This window comes from Colletotrichum gloeosporioides, assembly GCF_011800055.1.
Source record: "Colletotrichum gloeosporioides strain Lc1 chromosome Unknown consensus_117, whole genome shotgun sequence".
Lineage (NCBI taxonomy): Eukaryota > Fungi > Ascomycota > Sordariomycetes > Glomerellales > Glomerellaceae > Colletotrichum > Colletotrichum gloeosporioides.
This window is the reverse complement of record NW_025544762.1, coordinates 916,263-938,885: the sequence shown is the minus strand read 5'-3', so window position 1 is coordinate 938,885 and position 22,623 is coordinate 916,263. Positions and strand designations below refer to the sequence as shown.

Sequence of the window (22,623 nt, the reverse complement as noted above, 5' to 3'; positions counted from 1 at the left end):
GCCTGCGCTAGTGTTTCCGCTTAAACATCTTGGACTTGTCATTGGCCCGCAGTGCTCTTTTTGGCCCCACCTCGAGACTCTGGGAGACAGGGGCGTGACGGAGAGTGACCTCCCAGGCGGGGCAGGAGCGTTGAAGCGTTGGAGCTAAGAAGGAACGCCCCCTGCCCCCTGGCACGCGAAGTGCAGCCAATGGAAGCCACAGTCCCCTTAGTGAGCCGTGCTTTCCTTCCATCTGCCACTTTGGGTGCTCGACCTCCTAAAAATTGCAGCGAGAGCAGGCGCAATTGCAAGTTGCAGCCAGGGGCAACCCGTCACAGATGCTCTTCCTCCTTTTGAAATAGCCGCCTCCATATTGCCAAGTGCCCTGCAAAAAGCGTGCCTGACTATTGAATTGAACGACGCCTCACACTTGCCATTGCCAGACAGAGTCTAGTAGATAGATGAAGATGATGACTGAGACTTCTCAACGGCCTTTGCGTTTGCGGTATCTTGACGTGACTCTCTCGGGAACCGTCTGGTTGGTGTCAACGGATGGCCACCCCTCCCCCCACCACCGGCCAGGTCTTTCATTTCCCTGTTGCGGCTCCATTCTTTGATTGAGTTGAGGTTGTCGTTTGCGCAATCCCGTCCCAGGCCACGGGCACGTACCCGTATCTCGATTTTAGATAGCAGCGCATCTTGAAGTCTCGGCGTATCATTCTTTTCCTCGTACCTGCCTGTGTATGTACAGATAGACTGACAGGAGCACTGCAAAAAGGACACTACTGACTGCAAAACCACACACCCCTGATACCCCCCGGTGGAGCTGCGTGCTTGTCCTGCTCGCCATCAACGGACAAATGGGCTGTCACTCAGGCCAGACCACACCCCAATATTGAAGCGCACCCCCGTCGTCGATAGACCCATTGATCCAATCCAGAGCCCCCCGAACCCTCCAAGCCTCTTCTGGCTCTGGCACCTGGCCAGCCCTTCCTCTTTTTGACTCCGGGGGATCCCTCTCATCCCCTCTTGTCCCGTCTCGACTCCTCCTCTCGACCTCTCCCCGTCGAGTCCTGTCCCGTCTTCTTCTGCCACCTCCCCGTCCCTCCTCGACATTTGCACGCCGCCGCTTGCGAGCGAACGAGCACGAACGACAGACAGCCAACGACACTCCTCGTTGTCCCGTCCGCACAGTCGTCGAGTCGACCAACATCCCACCTGCCGTTGCTGTAACACTGTGAGATCGCCCTGTCCAAGTCCCTCGACAGATCCCCGATAGCCCATCTCCGTGTGTCGTCGTCGCCTACGGATACCACTCTCGCACAACACCCACAGACCCGGGACACCCTACGCACACGCACTCACACACACCGGAACCCAGCTTTTTTCACTTCTCGACTTTCTTTTTCTTACTGTTCAGTCGTCCTCGGTCGACACCTCTTGGCTTTTGCTTGCTTCTCCCGCTGCCAGCTCGGGAATTCCAGCAAAAAATAAACCGCTACCGCCTTGTCTTGAAGACAAAGCCGACCCTTCTCTTAACCCAACTGCCATCCCTCCGTCCCAGAAAAGGAGAAGAAGAGGAAACAACTCGATCCCGCGTCATTGTCATTTGCTCCCGCTGCCTCGGGCTCTCTCATCTTGTTCTCGACGGGTTCCAAACAATTCATCGACCTCCCCACGCGGCCTCACCTGTCAGTTCGCACATCATATCACCCATCGAATCCACCACGGGCCTTCTTCTTCGCCTGATTGTCTCTTGATCTTCAAATCTTCAGACGTCAGTCACAAGGTTCCCCCAGAGAGGTGCTGCCTCCCCGACGCCGGACACACCCTGCCCGTTCCGCCCGTCTGAAACACTCTCAGTCCCTCTCGCCAGCACCGCAAGACCCAGTGTGTGTCGTGCACCCATCCGCGCCCGTCTCACCCACCTGATTTCTCTTCTCAAGTCGTGCAGACAGACACTCACGTCGTGCCGCTTCGCCGACCATCGTATCGTAGCCAGCACTCCTGCACGCGGTTCAGACGTCGATGCCATCATCTTCCAGCCATCCATCATCCTGTGTCTGTTGTCGACAGTCGCCGTCCAGTATCGCTGCTCAGAGCAACGACAACGACGACAAATTCTCCCAGGCGGGCGAATCACGTTGGACAACAGCAAAGTCTCGAAACACCAACTGTACGTGATCCCCTTTGGGACTCCCCCTACCCGTGGCCCGGCTGTTCAGGTATTCCCTGCTTTGGGGGGTGTGGCCGACCTGAAGCGACCCTCCCGAACCGCCGGGAACCTCCTGCTTCTGCACCTGGGCAAGAGTGGCAGAGTCTCTCACGCGGCGTCGTGCAGACAGACAGTACATGCTGCCTTGCTTGCCTGCCTTGCCTCACTCCTCGCCTCTTCTTTCTGTTCTGCTCTGTCTCTCAAACCCTTCACACTCTCCAGTGCTGACCTGGACTTTCCCACGATAGATCGTCGGAGCCTCGTTTTTCATTCTCTACTACCCTAATTAATTCATCTGGCATTCTCTTTCCCTGCTGCCGCACCCGCGGACGCGGTTCATTCCTTCTTCGCCGCCTTTCCTTTCTTCATTCGCCACCCCTCCGATCGCATTTCGCCATCGTCTAGACTTCGATTCTCGTTTTAATAGGCCTGGTTCCTGTTTTCAATCTCGCGCAGTTACACCGCCTCGCAATAGAGTTGAGCGACCTTCGTTTGATATACCCACCCGCCAGTCGTTTCTGTCCGCGAAGCTGCGTCGAGCACCTACAGCAAACCACGCTGTCATTCAAGCTTATACGACCAACTCGTCGTCGGGCAATTTCGAAAGCACCGCCGCATCAGCAAACTATCGGAGACCCGCAGCAATTACTGTCGTAGAATCTGCACCCAGGTGATACCGCAGGGCGAATGGTTTCATTGTCGTGTCTGGACGCGCAGGCACCTTGAAACGGAAAAGAAAAAGCAGAGAGGCAGGAAAAGGAGACTCTGATGTCGCTGGACCGAATTCACGAGTACTAAATGAGTCAACCCCAATATGGAAGAGATATGGATCGACCACCTATTGCAGGATCCGTCAAACGGGCGCGAGAGCGGGCTCAAGCCGGATTTCCGAGGGACCAGTACGCACCGCCGTCCGCAACACGATTCCCGATAATGGAAGAGGACTTGGACAGTCCCACGGATGTCTCACCACCACCGAGCCGTCAGAACCCCGATCCCGCACCGTCACGAATCCCGAGACCATTACCTCCGGCCGCGCTACAGAACAAAGATGGCGGCATCGGCATGGCCATCTCGCGGCCTACGCAAATCCCCCAATGGCCGCTGCCCGGGCCCATCCCGTCGCCATCCCCCGAAGCCGAGCCGTACCGACCTCCCCCAGGAAGGGGACCACCACCGCAACGCCCACCTCGCCCAAGCAGGGTCCCTTCGATTCTGGACAGCTCCCGAGTGCAAGAACACACTCCCGTATTTCAGTACACCCCCCAGATCGGACGAGAATCGACGCTGAGCCAAGATCCCTCGTCCGCACCACTCACCCCGTCATCGAGACATACGCAGTCGTCAATGTCTTCCGTAGGATCGATCCCGGATTTCCCGTTACCATCGACCGTTCCTCCCGCTCCGATCCCGCCACCTCCTCCCGCTGCTCTGCCGAGACGGAGCGTCACCCTTGGACCTCCCCCTTCGTCTCGACGAGGTGATTCGTCCTTCTATTCCAATGCTTCATTTGTTTCTCCGATTCCCGAAGAAAGCCCTCGGTCGAGGTCGCATACCTCATTTGCTTCTAGCGCCGCTATGCCAGAGAGTTGGGGCAGTCAATCGCCAGGATTTAGCCCAGGATACCCCGATGAATTTTATGAGGATGATGCGTACTCCACGGAGGAAGACGAGGACAACAGCAGAGCAAGCACGGCACAGTATGGCGAAGGTGACGAAAGCAAGCTCGTCAGGAGCGCGAGTGTTGGTAAGATGCAAAAACCATCAATCGTAATGAACCGAGCTCCGAGCGGCGGCGACCCGTTACCGCAGGAAGCATTCAGACCGACACCATCACCACTCCAGAACCAGCTCCCGCACAGCCCCTTCGACAACGGCACAGGCTATCTCGAAGGGTCCAGTTCCTCAGGGACGGTGCCCACGATGGCAGCTACGGCAACCACGCCCTCAGTAACGGCTGATGCCATGCTGGGAGCGTTTGCTGCTGCCAGTTCAACAAACCCTGAGGAAATGAGAAAAGTGACACCTGAGCCACGGCCGTACAACCGCTTATCGGCGATTCGTCGCCCGCCAAAGTTGGGCCTAGACATGAACTCTGTTAGAGAGATGGAGTCCAGAGGCAGTATGACCAGTTTGCCAGACTTGATCAAACGCGCAACTCGCTTAGCCGCGCTTATTGACCGAGGACGCCGGCCTGCAAGCAGATTTGACATGGACGGAGAATGGCCGGACGAGAAGGCGTTTGGGCGTGAGGGGGAGCACCAAATGGCAAACATGTCTGGTGAGTAAAATGAAGTCTCTTGCCCGTAGTCACCCGCTAACGTCGTCATCTAGCTGCTGAAAAACATCAGTCAGGACTCTCTGACATGTTGGCTGCTTTTCCTCCTCCAGCAACAACCCCTAATCCTCCTCAGCGCGGCAGCTGGTTCAGGCGTAACTCTCAAGGATCATGGCCTCTTGCACCAGGAAGCCGTGGCGGTACGCCAGTGCAACCCATGACACGCGCCATGGCAGCCAGATCATCACCCTTGGCAAGGTTAGAGTCCAACAGCGATGAGGGCTCCGTCAAACGTAAGAGAAGGTGTTGCGGCCTACCACTTTGGGCCTTTATTTTGATTGTTGTCATCGTTTTGGGTATCATCGCCGCTGCCATCATCGTCCCTCTCGAGTTCTTCGTCTTTCGGAAGAACAGGACAGGCAGTACTCCCACCACCGAGCCGGCTCTGGGTCAATGCCAGAACCAGCTCAAGTGTGAGAACGGCGGTACGAATGTCATTTCGCAGAATGTCTGCTCATGCATTTGCACGAATGGATTTACCGGTCAGACTTGTTCCGTGGCCGGCGCAACCGGATGCACCACGACCACTATCACCGGCACCTCATCTAATTTCAATAATGTCACCCTCGGCCAGGCGATACCCCGCCTCCTTCAGCAGGCTCAGACCAATTTCACCGTCACCTTGGACGGAACCGACATTCTGGCAAAGTTCAACACGGAGAGCCTCTCTTGCATTGCGCAAAATTCGCTTGTTACCTTTGATGGGCGCTCAACTCGCCAAGGCACCACCAACTCGCAAGAGGTGGTTGCCAACGTGGGCGTCAACGCTGACAACATACCCATCCAAATCATCACGCTGCTTCCCGGACAGGCGACGACGATTACCTTCAACTTTATTGAGACTGGTGCCGTCATTGGCCCCTCTGGCGATATTGTTGGCGGGTTTACGACCCTTTCAGGCCCGTTCCGCGTCACAACGATTCACGCCTCCAGCTCGACCATGTGGGCTACCATCCCCGTGATGCCCACGCCGACGACAATCAGCTCGAGCTCGACAGCTCCAGTCACGATGCCTACAATTCCGCCGGCAACGTCAGTGCCGCCAACGACAACTTCCACGCCACCGACGACAACATCAACACAGGGCCCCCTGGTTCCCTCAGTACCTGTGTCTCCATCGCCATCGCCCACTCCTACGTTCAGTGTCACGGAAGAGACTCTAGACTTTGCAAGAGTCGCCGTGCTGCTTATTCTCGAGAGGCAGAGCCTGATGGCCGCGACGACAGCGCAGACGGTGCTCCAGCGGTTCTTCACGCAGGCAGGCACAGGCAGTCGGACATCGAACGGAGGCGTCGCCATCAGCCAGGCATTGAACGTGACGCTCGGTGGAGGTAATTCGGTAGACCTGGTCCACTTCCTTGTCAACGTTCCCGGAAACACCACGACGACAACGACGATGACGGCAACGAACAGCACCTCATCTGGTGTTGTCGCCGCAGAAGGGAGCTGAGTTCGCGCCATGTGAGGATGGGGGACGGTGTTCAGTGTGATGATGGTCGTCGACGGCGTGCCGAGGGGTAAACCAAAAAATGTACATAGTGACGCTTAATGAGGTGATGAGCTGCCAAACCCGAGCAGCAAAAGGATGGAATGTAGGCACGCCGGCGCCCCCCGATCATCTTGTATTAAAAAAGAAGTAGTGTGGCCTTTTTTCTATTTCTCTATAGCTTTGGAAGTGGAGGAGGAGAAGGATATCATCACGCATAGCGTCTTCGTTGTGTACGAGTAAGAAGCCAGTCAGCGAGGGCGTTGAGACTTTTTGGAGAAGTCGAGGAGCTGTGCAGATACCATTGATATCAATCAAGACATAATCCGGTCTGATGACAATATTTTGACTCGTTCCCCACAACTTGCCGTGAAGCTCTGATGAAGTTTTCTCAAAATGCACATATTGTTATTCCCATTTCTTTTGTTTGTCGGGCAGAGGGATATACTTCGGACCAGACGCCATTCTCATCAGACATTTTTTCTCGCTGTTTGTGCATGTTGGTCACGACATGGCCCCAGCGGTGGGATGGTATCCATACGGCTCCCCATCAGACAGGATCGTCGTCGGGGATCGCCGCCGGAGGCGATTTCCCTCTAGTTTTAATCTCGCGGAACCAAGGACAAAAAGGCACGAACGGCATGTTCACTCCTCGTGGTGGGTTCAGGTTGGTTCTTTTCTCCGCTTGGGAAGGATGGATGGTTCGCTTACACCTGGACGGTAACAAAAGTTTTAGCGTCGCAGGGCCGGCGATTCCCCGTCTTCTTCGACTACTGGACGGATCCATGGAGAGGGAGAATGAATGGGTGCAGCAGCAGGTCTGGAACTTCCTTGATATCTCCGTTGGGTGGGTTAAGGGTTTGTGCTTTTCCGTTCTGAACTTCCTCGTTAGGGCGGCGGTTTTAGTGAAAAGGATATAGATGGAGCAGGGAGCCACCCGATCTCCATAAATGAAGCTTCGGCGCTCCGAGGAAGGGAATTTGGCCGTGGGTTTGGATTGAGTGCGCGGTATTTTGGGGGCATTGGTTGGTGGTGATTGGCGCGTTGCGGTCGATTTCATATTGATTGGAGGCACAATTTCTATGTGACGAAAGCTGTTGGTTAGCGAAGGGGGTGACAACACGTGTTTAGAGTGTTGTTTACGCTGTTTTAGAGGAAATTTGGCAAGAAAAAGAAGTGAACATCCAGGGAATGTGCGTTTTGTGGGTTCCTCTCTGGACAAAGATAGAAACCGGGGAAGATGTGTGGCTGGCCCGCTGGCATTGAATGAGTGCCGTCCTTTGGTGATGACTCGGAAGAGGTGAGCCGGTCAGGCCGGTGAGAGTACGAGAGTGCGAGTAAGTTTTGATTTATTCTTTCAGGATTGAGGCTGAAAGACTAGATTGAAGTGAGGTCATTGAGGGGGGACGCCGTGTAGCCTTGCTTACCGGTGGAGGATGGAATGAGTCGTGGGCTTATGCTTTTTTACGGATAGAGATTGACGATCCAAGATTGCAGATTGTAAATGAGGCCGAGGCGAGGGGAAGTTGTGATGTGCGGGTGCTGGTGAGGGCGCTAGGACGGATGCGGAAGGGTGGGAAGGTGGTGGTTTGCTTTTCTCAATTTCACCGGCGAAAATTTGAGTTGCCGATGCCTTGGCGTAGTTTATCTTCAGCGTGCTCTTCGTGTTCAAAGTCTGTTGATATCGTGGGTTTTTGCACTGCGTTCTTGGCTTTTCCGCTTCTCGGCTGCCCAGTTTCGGTCTGCCGGGCACGGCGTGCTAGCCTGGTTTATCGCTCTCGCCAGGGGACGCGGTCTTGGGAACACAGCCCCTCTGTGCGCGTGGTATGAAGAAGGGCGTCGGTAGCGTGGCGTGGGGGATGGCGGCCCCCCGGGAGCCAGACTTGCAGTCTTGTTGGAGTCTTCTTTTTTCTTGGTCAAATCAGTGTCGCTAGACTCCGTCTGCCGTCCCCAGTCACCCTCCGCCCCTCGACACCCCCTTTCAAGGCGCAGATGTGGCCCTCCATTGCAAGGGTACCTGCATCGGTGGTCACCCCGGTTCGCCATCGCCTTTCGCAATAGAAATGGGGCAGGTTTTCTGACTGGGGTGGTCCGCTGTCTGCTCCGGCGTCTGGATAAGACGGAGAAGCAAGCAACTGGGACTTTGGGAGGCGAGAGCGAAAGTGAAGAGAGAGAAAAGAGTCTGCCGTGTGGGAGTCGTTATTGAAAGGGGGAGGAATAGTTGAATAATTGGACCTTGGAAAAACGGCCGAACCAGAAGCTGTCAATCAGTGTCATCGGGTGGTCTTGAAACCTGTCGCCCACCTATCATCCGGTCTCTGCGACCTGGGCAGTCAGTTGGTTCGTCTGTGTGGAGGGGGCACTTCTCGAGTAGGAAGGTGAGGCAAGGTCGAGGTGCGGGAATAAGAGGCGTTAAGAACGACGACGATGTCAGCGGCAGGCTGATGGCTGAAGCAGTCGCGTACAGTAACGCAGTAGTAAGATCGTAGCCGTTAGTGGCTCGACGCAACCACCGTGTCGCAAGCGGCGGCGTCGTTGCATGCCACACTGAGGAGTTCAAGAGTCAATCAATGCCGGGTGCCCTGCCCTGCCACGTCCTGGGAAGCTCGAGCACACACGATCCCATTCTAAAGGGAAATAAGGTAGTCTTACCCGTCTCCCCCCTCCTCCCATACGCAGAGTGCAGACAATATCCCTTGCTACGCGCGCCAGTGAGGCTGTGGTCAGATAGCATGGCGGACAGTCTGTAGTCTGCAGAAGGGCGAGGGGTGTGATTGAAGAGTCTAAAGAAGGGGAAACGGCCGAAAAGGGCGAAGGGCGGCAGGCTGGTGATGGTGGACGGGAGGAGAATTAAGTGCAAGGCCGCCAAGCAGGGTGCTAAGGTAAGGTAGCAGAGCCCACTTGGTTGCAGTGAACTGCCTTAGCCTTAGAGGGGACGGGACTGGGAGGGAAAGGGCTGATGGATGGTGCATTTTGGGTGCTGGTTGCATCCATCCATCCTTCCATCCTGACTGGACTGTCCCGGGCTGTCAATCTGAACCTGGAAGTGTGGGCTGGCTCTGCCGCTGCCGTTGCTGCTGCCGCAGCCCGGGTGACCCCTTCCTTGCGCCTCCTTCCCTCTTTCTCTCGTCCCTCATTCTCAACCGCTGCCTTTCTCTCCTTCTCAACCTCCTCCTCCCCTCTGCCTTCAACCTCATTCACTCATTTGCGACACGACCGAGGGGGGAAGCGTTCCTACACACTTCCAATCGCTCACCTGCTCTACTACACATCAGAGCCAACTTCCGGTCGCTTCCTATGCTACATCAACTACGCTACTCATTGAATTGACTCGAGGCCGGCTACTGAGGGAGGACCTCGACGCGCGCACACATCGAAAGCCTCCATCTGGCGCGATCCCACGCCTAAGCCTTCGGGGCTCGCCCAGTACTATCTAAGCTGGGACAAAGAGACCTCTCCGCGCAGAAGCTCGACCTCGATCTCTGAATCGACTAAATCGACATCTCATAGCTACCTCTCATACACCACTTACTCACCATCACCAACCCCCAGCTCGCCCACCATGTCCTACAATCACCAGCAGTCAGACTCCATCTCCAACGCCATGTATCCCGCCGATTCTTCCTATACACCAGGCGGCGGCGCCCAAAACCGCCAATCCACAAACTCCCTCGCCAATGCCCTGTATCCCGTCGACTCCGGATACACCCCCGGCGGCCAAAATCACCACCCATCAGACTCCCTCGCCAATGCCGCCTACCCCCAAGACTCTGCCTACCGCCCCGCTGCCCCGATATCCCACCCAGACGACAAGCTCGCCATGCCTCAAGCACGCTACTCCCAGTCATACAACACCGCAGCCATGACAGGGCCCGGGGCTGCCAGTCGCCAAGCTCCCACAACAGCATACCCGCAGTACCCGCCCGCCACACAACAACCACAGGCCTGGACCCCGACGCACGATCCGTACTCCCCTGCCGTGACCCCGTGGAGCCCCGATGGCATGTCCGCCGCGAACCCGAACCTGCCGCCACCGCCGCCGTACGACCCCTCGAGGCCTGGGACAGGAGCGACTGGCACAAGTACGCCGAGGGACCCAATTTCGCCAAACCCGAGTGAGAGCGCACTTCTTGGGCAGCAGCAGCAGCAACAACAGCAGGCGGTGGGACAGCAACGTGGGGTGCCCGCTCAGTCTCAGAGCATTTACACAGCTTCGCCGCAAGTCCAGCAACAACAACAGCAGGCACCAGCACCCGCAGCACCACACATTGCGGATCCCGAAGGACAGGATGGACAGCCGAGGGCGTACTTGCAGTCAATGACGGGCGGCATGCCTGCTTACGGTAACAGCCCGGGCGGTCTGGGGCCGGTTGCCAAGGCGCGCAAGAAGAAGAAGCAGAAGCTCGCCATCCTCGCCGCAGTTCTCTGTGCCATATTACTGCTCCTGATCGGTTTGATTGTGGGCGTGTTGGTTGGCATCGTCAATCGCAAGGATGACAAGCCACCCCCACCAGGACCGACCGGGCCCAGGATGATGTAAACCGGAAGATTTCAATCTGAATTGAAGGCGAGAACAGCGAGAGACTCGTTCCCGCGGGGTCGATGTGTCTGGGTGGTGACGTATCGCTCCCCGGACAGGGAAAGTCAGGGCGTTATTTACGACGAACCCGTCGATTTTTGCGGGTTCGGGCACTTACTTCAACCAATACCCCGTTACGTTTTTACATATTTTGACACCTTTTCTTTGTTTTCATACCAACCACCCAACCTTATTTCTTCTTGGCATTACTTGAGCGTCGCACGGCGGAAGAGGGGAGCATTGACGCAAGCGACGTTTAATGTTTGATCAACCTAGGGACGGAGTATGGGAGTTGTTGTGCGAAGAGGCGGGTGATTGAGTGGTGAGATATATACACACATCATGGCATACGAGAGCGACTTTGTGGCCGATGGTTGGCTTATAGACGATGGACAGAGCCGCGAGAGCGTGCTATGAGATTGGAATGAAATGAAAGCGTATGTTGATCAAGAACTATGGGCCTCCGTTGTGATGTGCAATATTTTCGGCGGCACTATCTAAGCCTCCGATTCGCAAAGCAGTTGAGAGTCAGCAGTAAATTAGTCGGCATACTTATCTTCGCATGTAACTCGCAAGGGCGACGGAGCTGTACAGGATCTCACAACGCCCACGGTTCTATCAACGAACTGCGATTACTCGAGGGATTTGCCAAGCATACCTATATGCCAGACGGCGATGGCTGACAGAGAAAGTGATTGACAGTCAGAAACGCTGTGATAAGCTATGTTTGTCGAGGACGTCGTCGATTCGACTATTGCCTACGAAAGATCAAACCATTGTCGTAGATGAGCGATGCCATCCCAATATCGGGCACCCAACATGTGACTCACGACGCTAACCTGCCTTCGAACGAACTGGCTGCTCTTCTCCCCTGTGCTTTTGTATCGCGGGGGTTTGAACAGGGGTCGTCCTTCGAAAGGTGAGTACGGTAGGCGTATGGTAGGGTTGAGCTTGAGCTCGCTGACGAGGTGAGGTCTGGACATCATGATTCGAAGGTATGAAGATGGCATATTTGAGCTTGATGTTACAATCTGCAGAAATACAACTGGCTTTCGGTGTCGCTCTACCAGTCATGGTCAATTCTTGGACGCTCGTTCAAATTATTTACTATCATATCGCGTGGCAGAACGGAGGTTTCGGCGGGTACTTCAGTCGTCTTTCATCGTCTTATCTCTTATGACATCGGGCACGAATACGCCCTGGCAAGTGCGTCAAGATCCCACAATAAGTGCTATTCAAGGAGCCCAGAAACTCTTAGTGACTGTTTTGATACCAGTATTCGTGCCGCAGGCTACGTCACAACGACGGCAGAATTGTGTTGTGAGAAGAATGGCAGCATCGGGGGCACCAACGCTGAATATACCACCCGCCATATCTGGACTGGGCACGACAAAGTCCCGTCTTGCGTGTGGTGTTGATACGATTTACAAGATATCAACTTTACATTGTCTCTATACACAATCAAATTGAACATCAACCCCTCGTTTCGTCTCTTGAATGTGCCACGCTAGCCTAGTCCACGCCGTCAATTTCTTGTCCAGCGTGGGTTCAGAGACAGGGCTCAGAGTATTGGTGGGGAATAACATGAGAACGACGAAGAGAAAGATTGAAAACGATGGGGTGTTGCGAGAACAGGCTGAGCTGCAGCTACGAGCACTCGACAAACAGAACCGGATGGCTTCCAATGCACATTCGTAGTGGTATTTTCGAGACTAACTTGGCATTATGTTATGTCTAAAGATGGGGATAGGGCGACGTGGATCTTCCTTTTTGCTAAATCATGAGACGGAGCAGGGGCAGATGAAGTAACACGAGGCGAGTAGACCATGCAGGCAGGGCTGCGATCTCAACGGATAGGCTGTATGCTTCGAGCTGTGAGTCAATGAATTCTATATAATTAGGCTGATCTGCCGTCTCTAGACTAAAGTTGGGAAGGACAGAAGAATCTCGGCGGTGCTTATCTCCTCCTCAATGATCCATCGGCCTCCCCACAGCTCCATCTTAATGTTCCACAGTGATGAGTGCGTATTGGAAGTAAAATCAAACTACAGAATTCTTTTTGTGCTTTCTTTCGTGTTATGCTGAGATATTCTGGACGTATTCGGGACGGGGCAGGCGGCGGAGGAAGAGCCCGGACGGCGAAGATGTGTATCCTGCAATGGCGTAAAAGCGCCTCAAGCTTTGATACTGTTAGCGGAATGCGACGCTTACAGTAGTTGAGAAAGAGTTCTCAACACAAGAAAACTCTCGGGACCGCTTAGTGGTGGCATTGTGTGAGGAGCTCTGGCGGGAGCAGAATGTGCCGGGGGTCTTTTACGTTCCCCAGCGCCGTAAGTGCTCGGTGTGGGATCAGCACTGAGAGCAACAAGACAACTATAAAGAGAACATAGATTCTGGACTGAGGGAATGTTGGGACGCAAAATCAGCTCTGGCAATCCAATTCTTCCTGTTTGAACCAATGGTGCCTGAAGGCTGTATGGCATTGCAACCTAGGGTGCCGTTTGTAAAGCGCCTCGAGGTGGGTGCGAACGGTTCATGACTTCTTTGTTGCTCCCCATAATACATCCAACACGGTGGCAACTAGCGTCTAGGATGCGAATCTCGAAGCGTCGAAGAAGTAGTCCATTACAATTCGTCATCTGAACGGAATGCCTAGCAGATTCATGCTGTTCGCTAGAACAAAACAAAGGCAAAGCCCGAACGTCAGATTGTCTCTGAGGACCCAGTAACATCATATCGACCAGTCTTTTATGTGAAACTCATTGTCATCCCATAGCCAGAAAATGGCCTGACACTGTGCATGTCCTAGACCTCAAGACTTGAGACGGATCGGTCAGACTGCAGCCCGGGTTGCCAACTAAGCAAATTTGCACAATGGTTGGCTGTCAAAACTAGGTTCCAGTTGCTAGCAACGGTAACTTATACTTATAATCCCAAAAGTATAGAGATATAATTGGACGGTGACGTGGCTGCCGTAACTTGAACGTCAGAGCGCGACGCTGTGTATGTCAAAAGCTCATCCTGATATCCACTGGCGTATTGAGTGGTTCTCAAGGACAACCCCGTCAAGGCAGATTAGTCTGAATTCATTTTTGGCCGAAGCAGGACCTTTCTCTGGCAAGTACCCGTGGTTAAATACGATGCGTCGAGTCGTCTCATCGCGGCACCTTCGTTTCCAACCCCGCCAGAGCATACAGCCCGCTCTATTTAATCGCCGGCGGCACATTCACACAATTTTGAATTCACAAGACCAACCCAGAGGCGAGGTAACCAGCTCAGTACTCTTCAGTTCTTGCTTGCGGCAGATCTCCAGACTTCATCGACCATGCTTGATGGCTTGGTCTCGTCAATCGACCTTTGTGACGATTTTGTTCGTGGTGTATTCATGAGTCATGACCAATACAATGGCAAGAGAGACGAAATAGCTTTCTTTCTAATATTACTCGTGACAGTTGAGATGTCTTTCCGATAGAATGAAGTCAACAGGTTGCAGACAGTTGAGTCACTCGACCCGTCTTACTTTCTGTTTATTGCTGTCTGCTGCCACATTATGTACGTGCGAGTTTGACTTACATATATTCTGGTATAGCATCTCTTCATGGAAATCAATCCCACACTTTGCTCAAGACTAAGAGTTCCATAAAAAGGATAGTTGCTGAGGCTCATCGCAAGCCACACCAACCTAATACGCAGAACGGGTTCCGAAGTTAGAGCAAGTGCTATTCGATGGCGGTCTGGGATATTAGACTGAGATGTGTGCGTATCATACAGATTAATCTATGGAGGACCAGCACATGATCCAAGAAGGCCATTTTCGTCCTTGTGCGTTGCTGATGGTATCAATAACCGGCGGGAGGAGACACCAAAGCCGTGCCCATCGCAATTCTACCGTAGATATTGCTACGCTGTACTTCACATTTACTTGGTAACAAATCCCTGAGGTTTATGTAAAGCTCTGGATAAGGCCGTATTCGCAAAAAGCTTTCCGCCGAATTGTTTGGCAAAAGTCGATCTCTAGCGATTCGGACCCTATATATCGTTTCAACAACGGCTCGATTACGTATTCTGACGCATCCTCGGCAAGCTTAAAACGCCAATGGCGTTACGCTTCGAGGAAAGTCACGAGAAAAAATCTTGGGGTCTGCGATCAGACACGCTGCAACGGCTTGCACCATCGCAGTCAGCCAGCTCGGCCGTCGACATCGACATTGACGCCTACCTTACTTCACTGACAAGCTTCCCATATAGCTGCGGTCTGTTGAACTGTTGATACAATACTCATCGAACAGAGAAGCCAGAGAAAAATGGAATCCAACAATTCCCGAGGCGAGCCAGCTCGCCACCTCTTCACACAGCTCACGATGGTACTACCACGGTTGGGGTTCCTACGATTGGAGGGCGTGACAACTTGAGCCAAACTTTTCGACGATCTTCAGATGCTTCAATTGTTATCTCCAGACTTTTATTTACGCCTCTCATTCACATGTCTTGAACTACTTATAGACGTTGTAAAGATAAAGACTCCCAGCCATCTCGCTCAACGTCCCTCGAACATTTCAAGACTTGAGTCTTTCGGATCATATAACCCGCCCCAAACCAACTTCATTGACCTTTCTCAACCGAAAACCAATACGGATCGCATCCTTGCAGTCCATTATCCAGGAAACACACGAGGACTCTATCCTGTTGAACTCTAAACAGAGAAGGATATGAAGCCTGCCACACCAACCAGGCTCCTTCTCAAACCAGGCCCCAAATACCCTCGAAACGAAGCGGGACGACACTGACGAACACGACTCGCGGTAAAGCATAGCTTACCACATTCGTGGATCGTACCAGAACATGGCATAGCTGTTGACAAACGCCTATAAACAACCAACCCGCACTAAATGCGCTCATTGCATTCATGCAAACAACGCTTCTGCCGCCTCTGCGCCTCTTGATGTTCCCCTCACACAAGTAACTACAACAGATTACTCGAGAATTCTACGACGAATTTCTCGGTAATTGTGGTCTCACTCTAAGCACTCTTCTTCCAAATGCTCCTCGTCTCTCGGCGCGTGTCGTCTGTCATCAGCCGGTCTCGCCATGTGTATCTCCCAACAACGTACCAACAGACAGGTAATAGAGCCTACGCATAGACGAGGAAGAATCCAGCTCTTCAACCTACTTTCACCGAAGCCAATTCGTTTGCTTGGCGATATGTGCTGCACGATAGTCACTCCAGCACACGTGCTTCCAAGTGTAGCTACTAAACTCCCACGAGAAGCTCTATCACTACATCCTCACGAGGGCGCCGCCATGCACTCTTGCTGGCTGATTCACATGGAATACTCATGAGTCAATAGCAGCTTCTCTGAAAATGAAGACTCGCAGACGCTCTAACCTCCGCTCCATCAGACCAAAGTCCCCTAGAGGCGCCATCACGTACCACAGAGATCGGGCAATGCGTTCGTCGGCATTCATTGCGGTCCTCCTGATTCGCCTGTTTCCCACGCATAACCACACTTTTATAGAACTTTATATCCGCATCAATCCATCGGCGATGTCCCTTCTCTTTACATTGGAGCCCCTCACCTCAGTCTCTGTCTGTCCCAACGACCAACGACATCTCCATCACAAACCTGCCCATCCACCCAACGCAGCGCCCCAACCTCCCAATTGGCATCTTGGCTTTCATGCAGTGTAACAGAAACCCAAATGCAGAAGGTGTGCATGTCAGACAACACGATTCTGCATCGAGACGCGTCGTGTTGTGGGGGAGGCGAACGGCCCAAGTGGGATAAAGAAACGTCCAAAGGCTGTCAGATCAGCATCGAGGAACAAGAAGTAGGGCGCATCATGGGGATACGCCGGAATCTGACCAGGCCCAGTCCCCTTCGGCGATCGATACGCTAGTTACCCCATGCGTCCATCTCCTCCGGGCCACCGCTCGGCTCCGAGATGATGTGATGTCCGGAGCGTCGTCACATTTTGCGATCCACAGCACCCGGCTAGGGTTGCATCAGTCACATGCCTCCTCGGTATAACAGTCAAGCCCACGCGTTTCGCAGTCTGCATCTTGAATGAGGCCTGGAATGCCATCAATTGCTCTCGCGCTCGGCAGGTCGAAAGAGACCTCCGAGGGCTGTGGCCGGCAACAGCTGCCGGCCTCGCTACCTCTCTTTAGGACAAAATGTATCCGGCGCAAAACCAATGTTCCCCCCCCAACGCCCAGCCGTGAGCTGTGTACCAATCGGAATCTGTTTTTGTTTGTTCTTGAAACTCCCAGTTCCCCCAGTGTTTTGTTTTGTCTGTCCCTAGGTATGATGATGAAGAAGAAGAACAAGAAAAAGGAAAAGAAGGGAGGTATGTGGATACTGGTTCTTTGTCCAAAAAAATCGTGCCATCATGAAAGAATAAGAAACTTGCAAATGGGAAACACCAGAAATGGAAACGACAAGTGGTAAAAATCTCGCCTGCGCTCTGGATCTGGAATCTTGCTGCTGCAATGCTTGGAAAGGAAAAGCCCCGCCTCCAATGCCGTCGCTTGGGTGAAGTCAATGGACGTGTAGAAGTGAAGTCGTCAAACGTACAAAAGGCCGTGTCGAAATCTGAAGTGAAATATTTCAATGTAACAGGAATGTGTAAAGGGTGTGCTGTTTGAAATCGAGGGAGTTACGGGCAGCCGTTTCTCTCGCACGCAAATAAAAGTCGCCATGACAAACGGGTGTTTTCTGACGCCAAAAATAGAAAAGCAATGCCTTGGGTTCACCGTGGTGAAGCTGCTGCGCTCCGTGATGCATCAAAGTGACATGGATAAGCAGTCTGGCGCGCTAAATGCCTCGCTGGAAAGATGGCCGTTGATCGGGCCTAGAAAGCGTCGATTCGGATAAGGCGGCACTCGTTTAGAGGATGACACATCGGTGGCCATCTGCGCGTCTCCGTCTGCGATTCTTCCGCTTGGCGAAGCCCATGATGCCGGCGTTTTTCTCGTTCTCGTGGTCGTCCTCGTCGTGTATAGCCTGAGCCTGGATCTTTTCGTCTTTCAGGAGCAGCTGGCGACATATGTCGATGAAGACGGCGTCAACGTTTGCTGAGAAATGGTCAGCAGTCTTCCAGTCGACACATTGTGGGACAGTGACGTACTCCTTGTTCTAGCACTCGTCTCATAGTATGGGGCATCCCACATTTGAGAGCAGGCAAAAGCTCTTTGTCTGGGTACTGATCGCTGCTCCTCCAAGTCGGCCTTGTTGCCGACAATGACAATAGGCACGTTGTCGTCGTCTTTGATGCGGGTGATTTCCTCTCGAAGCATCTCAATCTCATTCATCGACGAGGATGATGTGATGCTGAAGACCAAGATGAATCCTTGACCGGATTTCATGTACAAATCTCTCATGGCCACTGCTCTTATGTTAGATTAGACATATGGTAAGATGGAAGACTAGCTCACCAAACTGTTCTGTTCCTGCAGTGTCAAGGCTGCGGGCATTGTCAGATGCTGCTGTCTCAATGACGCTTAGTGCTACTCACATTTCCAAGACAACCTGCCGTCCCTGCGTTTGACCGAGTCAGTGATTCGTCGAGCCTAAAATGACATGGCGACTCACATCAACCTGGAGCTGTGTCCGGTAGGTGTCCTCAATGGTAGGATCATAGCTCTCAATCCACTCATTGTGGACAAATTGGGCTGCGAGGAATTGTCAGCATCAAGTTCTGACCAGGAATGCCAGCTGAAGTGTGGATGCTCACCTGTTAAACAACTCTTGCCAACACCTCCTTCAAAAAGGGTCAGAAAGTGGCACGTGACGAATGTTTTCTTGGCATGAACTTACCGGCGCCCAAAACAACGACATGAAGCTCGCGACTGGATGGATGATTAGTTTGCATTCCGCAAGAGAGGAGAGCTCGACAGGGGATCAATCACATACCATGATTGATAGTGTCTGTTGTGGCGTGACATGTTTGCTGGTTGAGACTGCTGTTTTGCAGCGGTGCGGGTTGGGTAAGTCTATTCGTGGTCGAAGTGCGTTGGATCAAACAGTCGAGACTTGGGCAAGTGAGTGAAGTCGCCGGTTGGTGATGCTTTTACAACAGGTCGGCCTCGGTTGAGAAAGGACCGCCGAGCTGGTATCCTTCGAGAAATGGCAATTGGCGCGTCATGCGGCAAGGCGGTCGCAAAGGTTAAATAGATTGGCGGGGAAAAGTTGCAAGAGCGAGAGGCTGGCGGAGTATTGATGAGGTCCGAAAGGGAAGCCGGTGACGAATTGGCGGCAGCGAATGGAAATGCCGTGCAAATCTCTCTAAATCGGGGGAGAGCGATTTACGATTTGCAGACCACAGCAGCGGGCAGCAGTAGGAGATGCAACAAGGTACCCGAAGTGGACGAGGGAGGATGGCGGGGGGGCCCGAATGCAATTGTAGTTGAAGCGCAGAGGGTCGAGGTTTGAAGGACGGGGGCTCGGGTCAGGGAGTTCTGGGTCTGGCCCGTCCGAATTGATTGGAAGAGTGGGGAACGAAGGAGGGGGGTGTTAGCCTGGGATATGGGTAGGGGGGGTTGACGGGGAACGGGGGACGAGCAAAATGCAGATGCAAATGCAGATGCACGGGGGGGAGAAGAACAGGTGCAGGTAAGGTGCAGCGCAGCAGCAAGCTGGGTGGAAGCCAAAAAAGAATAATGGAGGATGGGGGCGGCCAAGCAGCAGCAACACCACCACCACCGTATCTAGGCAAGGTAGGTAGGCAAGCAGCTCAGGATAGTAAGTAGCGTGGAGAGAGAGAGAGAGAGAGGAAAAGACGGAAGAGGAAGAGGAAGAGGAAGAGACCCAGGGTCAAGATGAGGAAGACGGGAGGCAGAAAAGAGAACATCCAAGTTCGCAGCAAGGCTCTCTCTCTCTTTCTCTGTGCCCAATAGAAGTTGGCTAAGGCAGCGCGCGTTAGGTCCGTTGGTACAGTGCAGCAGGAAGGGCGAGTTTGGCTTGTCCACCCGTCGTCTGGTCTGCAAGGACCTCTCGTAAGGTAGAGGTAGGTACCTGAAGGAGGTACCGGGTAGGCAGGGGGCGCTAGGTCAATGTCGGGGTCGAGTGGATAGGCGAGGCGAGGTGCCCTGTGGTGAGTGAGGGTGAGCTGTTGAAGTTGAGACGTTGATGGCGGTAGCCGGAGTGCCTGGCGGTAGCAGGTAGAGGTTAATGTAGCGGCTGCCCGGTGAGGTTACCGCAGGTGAGAGACTTTGCCGCAGCAGGTTGCCTTGGATGTGGTGCGTGCTGCTGCTGGGCGGGCTGTCAGCTCAAGCATGAGGTTGAAAGGTACCTAAGTTAAGGCACCTACCTTGCGGGCCTAAACGGGTACGTACTGGGTCAAGTACACTACACTGCTACTGCGTAGGTAGGTATCTGTAAGGTGACGGGAGGCGGAGGGGCGTGTGAGAGAGGCAAAATATTCGCCGACCAGGCTGAACTGTCAGGATAATGCAAAAGATAAACCCAGCTGAAGGAAGGATTTGGGAGGGTGGGGGCGTCACGAGCAGAAGTCAGGTAGCAGAATCAGGGAGGTAGGTGATTGTCAAATGCAATCGTCACTTCTGTCTTGCTGTAAGGTAACCGGACCTGGTTGTGCTTTTTCTTCTTGTGCTTGCAGTGCTGCAGTGCAGTGCAGTGTCGCCAATGGGGTCGTCAAAGACGATGGTGTGTCCATGTAAGTAACTGGCGATCCCGGAGAAAGCCAGCAAGTGATGCGTTGGTTGGTTGGCTGTTACTGTGGCTGTCGTCCTGAAGGCCCGGGACAAGACAGGACGATTGAGGTTGATCTGATCCGATACCTTACTTGAGGTCAGCTAAGGTTATTTCCGCTTGCCGGCTGCCGGGCTCGACTGCATTGGCTGACCGAAATAGACACTGTGGAAAAAAGCAAAAGCAACAGATAGCAGGCCAGGCGGAGGGGGGAGGAGGGAGACAAAGTAAAGGTAAAACGATCAAGTGATGAAGTCAGCAGCAACACGGAGAAGAAAGAAAGCTCAATGCCAATGCCGGGGCGCCAGGATTCAGGCTCTGGACAGGCAAGGCGAGCCGGAGGGATGAAACCAAAGGCATCGAGTTGATTGATGGCAGAGCATGTGTTGATGGTTGCACGCATTACAAGACACAGCCGCCAGGTGACATACCGCAACAAGGGCCAAGGCAAGGAATGGCTGTTCTGTTTGGTGGAAGGAGCCCAAAGAACAAACGACTCGTCAGGGCTGAGAGGCGAGAGGCGACGTGTGGCGGCAACAGATGGCGAGGGGCGGGTGCGGGTGCGGTGCGATGCACGCGATATGCGCAGTCTCTATGTAGGTACGCGTAGGTGACGGGATGGGATGCGATGTGATGCGATGTGGGTGATGTGACTGGCGGGCAACGACGGGTGACAGGCCGAGGGATTGGACGAAGAGACGAGAAGAGGAAATCTTATTGCTGACGACGGACGAGATGGAGACGAGACTACATGAGACGAAGAAGCGACGGCGGGAGGGACTTGTCCCCGGGCGGTCCACGGTCCACGGATGCCTGGTCCGTACCTTGCCCGATGGATACAGATGCGCTCTACAGAGTAAGGTATCCATCCGTACCTCACATAGCAAACCGAAGGCACAGTGTCCGCCGGAGAAGGCGGATGATGGACGGCAAAGGAGGAGCAGAGCAGAGCAGAGCAGAGCAGACGATGCGATGAGAGAATCATCAGAAGCAGGAGGCGACCAGGAGTGGAAAGGTGTCTCGCAGCTTGGATGCTGGACTGTCTCGAAATAACGGAGAGGCTGACGCTACTGTCGGACGCTTGCGTGGTAGGTCCAACGTCGTCAATGGCCCCAAGCTATTTAGGGCAGCGAGCTTTGTCGTGTGCACAAAGGAACAACGTGAGATTTGGGGATTGGCGGTTTGCGAAGACGGCGGCGGTGTTTGAGAGTGAGGTGGCTCCCCGCTTCTGCGGTTGCATGCTCGGTGCGCCTACCATAATTATGGTGAGGTGGTGATGTGGTCCCGTCCTTGGTGCGTGGTGTCGACGTTGATCCGGGGGTCCATCTCCACGCTTCTTTCCTTCCTTCTTTCCCAAAATGGCATGCTGCCCTCGCTATATGTCCGATAGTTGAGCCAAGATGCAGTGATATCTCCCCGATGGACAGGTTGGGTTCCAATTGGCCAGGTAAGGTGACCTAGAGCATGTGCAGTAATACCCTGGCATTTCGTCACTGGCGAGTGTCGTTTGACCGGGCGAGTCTCATGCCGCTTAGACGGGGTTTTGGTGTCTTTGGGGCAGGTCCAACGGATGAGGTGCTCTGCACTCCGGCCTGGGCGGTCCCGTCTCTTGCGGCCGCGACGGTCAATGGCCAGAGAAGGCAAGCCGCAAGCTGGATGAGCCTGAGGTGGAATCAATGGATGCCCTGAGGAGGAGAGGAGGAGAGGAGGAGAGGAGTTGTCGAACGGCGCGTCTTCTCCTCTTCCAGCGAGTCAGGCTGCCGTCTACCCAGAGACCCAGACAGCTGCGACGCACGAGCACCGCTCCTGCATGGCCGGTGGACCAGCTCCAGCGGTGCTCAACCGTCCCATGTGGTAAGGTGCCTCTGGCCAAGGGGACGGTGGGCTCACGAGCGAGTTGGTCGACCTCTCATGTGTTGGGCTGCTCGCTCTCGAGCCTTTTGACAGGAGAGAAAGTGGAGTTCACGTCGCAGTGGATGCCGACGAGTTGTGTTTTAGCGCGCTCCTGGTGTTTCTGTTTCTCAGTCTTTCCTGTCTTTTTTTTTTTTTAATGGCTCCGCGTGTGGCAGCTGCAGGTGCAAGTGCAGGTGCAGGTGCAGGGCAGAATGGACAGGGCAGGAGAGACAGGACAGGGCAGGAGCGGCGATGGGACGGTGGACAGTGGACCCCAACGACTGCCTCACCTCGTGGTTCGTCCCGGTGGCTTCTAGCCATTGAAAGCCCTTGCCGCGGCAGGCCACGCTGCCCCCCAGTCTTCCAGTTCTTTTCCATGCCGTCCCATCGGCCATTTTCCTCTCGTGCAACCTACCCAAGCTA

The 22,623-nt window shown here is 53.9% G+C and overlaps 3 protein-coding genes across 3 annotated transcripts; 2 read left to right on the top strand and 1 right to left on the bottom strand.

The window, feature by feature from the left end:
- Nucleotides 1-2,992: 2,992 nt before the first annotated feature.
- GCG54_00009217 (uncharacterized protein) lies at nucleotides 2,993-5,982 on the top strand (the record flags this gene model as incomplete). Its single annotated transcript, XM_045409166.1, has 2 exons — nucleotides 2,993-4,475; nucleotides 4,550-5,982. 2 exons carry the CDS (start codon nucleotides 2,993-2,995, stop codon nucleotides 5,980-5,982), a joined length of 2,916 nt encoding a protein of 971 aa, XP_045256411.1.
- A 3,598-nt stretch (nucleotides 5,983-9,580) lies between these two features.
- Nucleotides 9,581-10,558, top strand: GCG54_00009216 (uncharacterized protein; the record flags this gene model as incomplete). Its single annotated transcript, XM_045409165.1, has 1 exon — nucleotides 9,581-10,558. The coding sequence occupies one exon, from the start codon at nucleotides 9,581-9,583 to the stop codon at nucleotides 10,556-10,558; it is 978 nt and encodes a 325-aa protein (XP_045256410.1).
- Nucleotides 10,559-17,484: 6,926 nt separating this feature from the next.
- GCG54_00009215 (Ras-related protein RSR1) lies at nucleotides 17,485-18,542 on the bottom strand (the record flags this gene model as incomplete). Its single annotated transcript, XM_045409164.1, has 8 exons — nucleotides 17,485-17,672; nucleotides 17,726-17,983; nucleotides 18,033-18,061; nucleotides 18,113-18,135; nucleotides 18,190-18,269; nucleotides 18,332-18,358; nucleotides 18,415-18,446; nucleotides 18,511-18,542. The coding sequence occupies 8 exons, from the start codon at nucleotides 18,540-18,542 to the stop codon at nucleotides 17,485-17,487; spliced, it is 669 nt and encodes a 222-aa protein (XP_045256409.1).
- Between the last annotated feature and the right edge of the window lie 4,081 nt (nucleotides 18,543-22,623).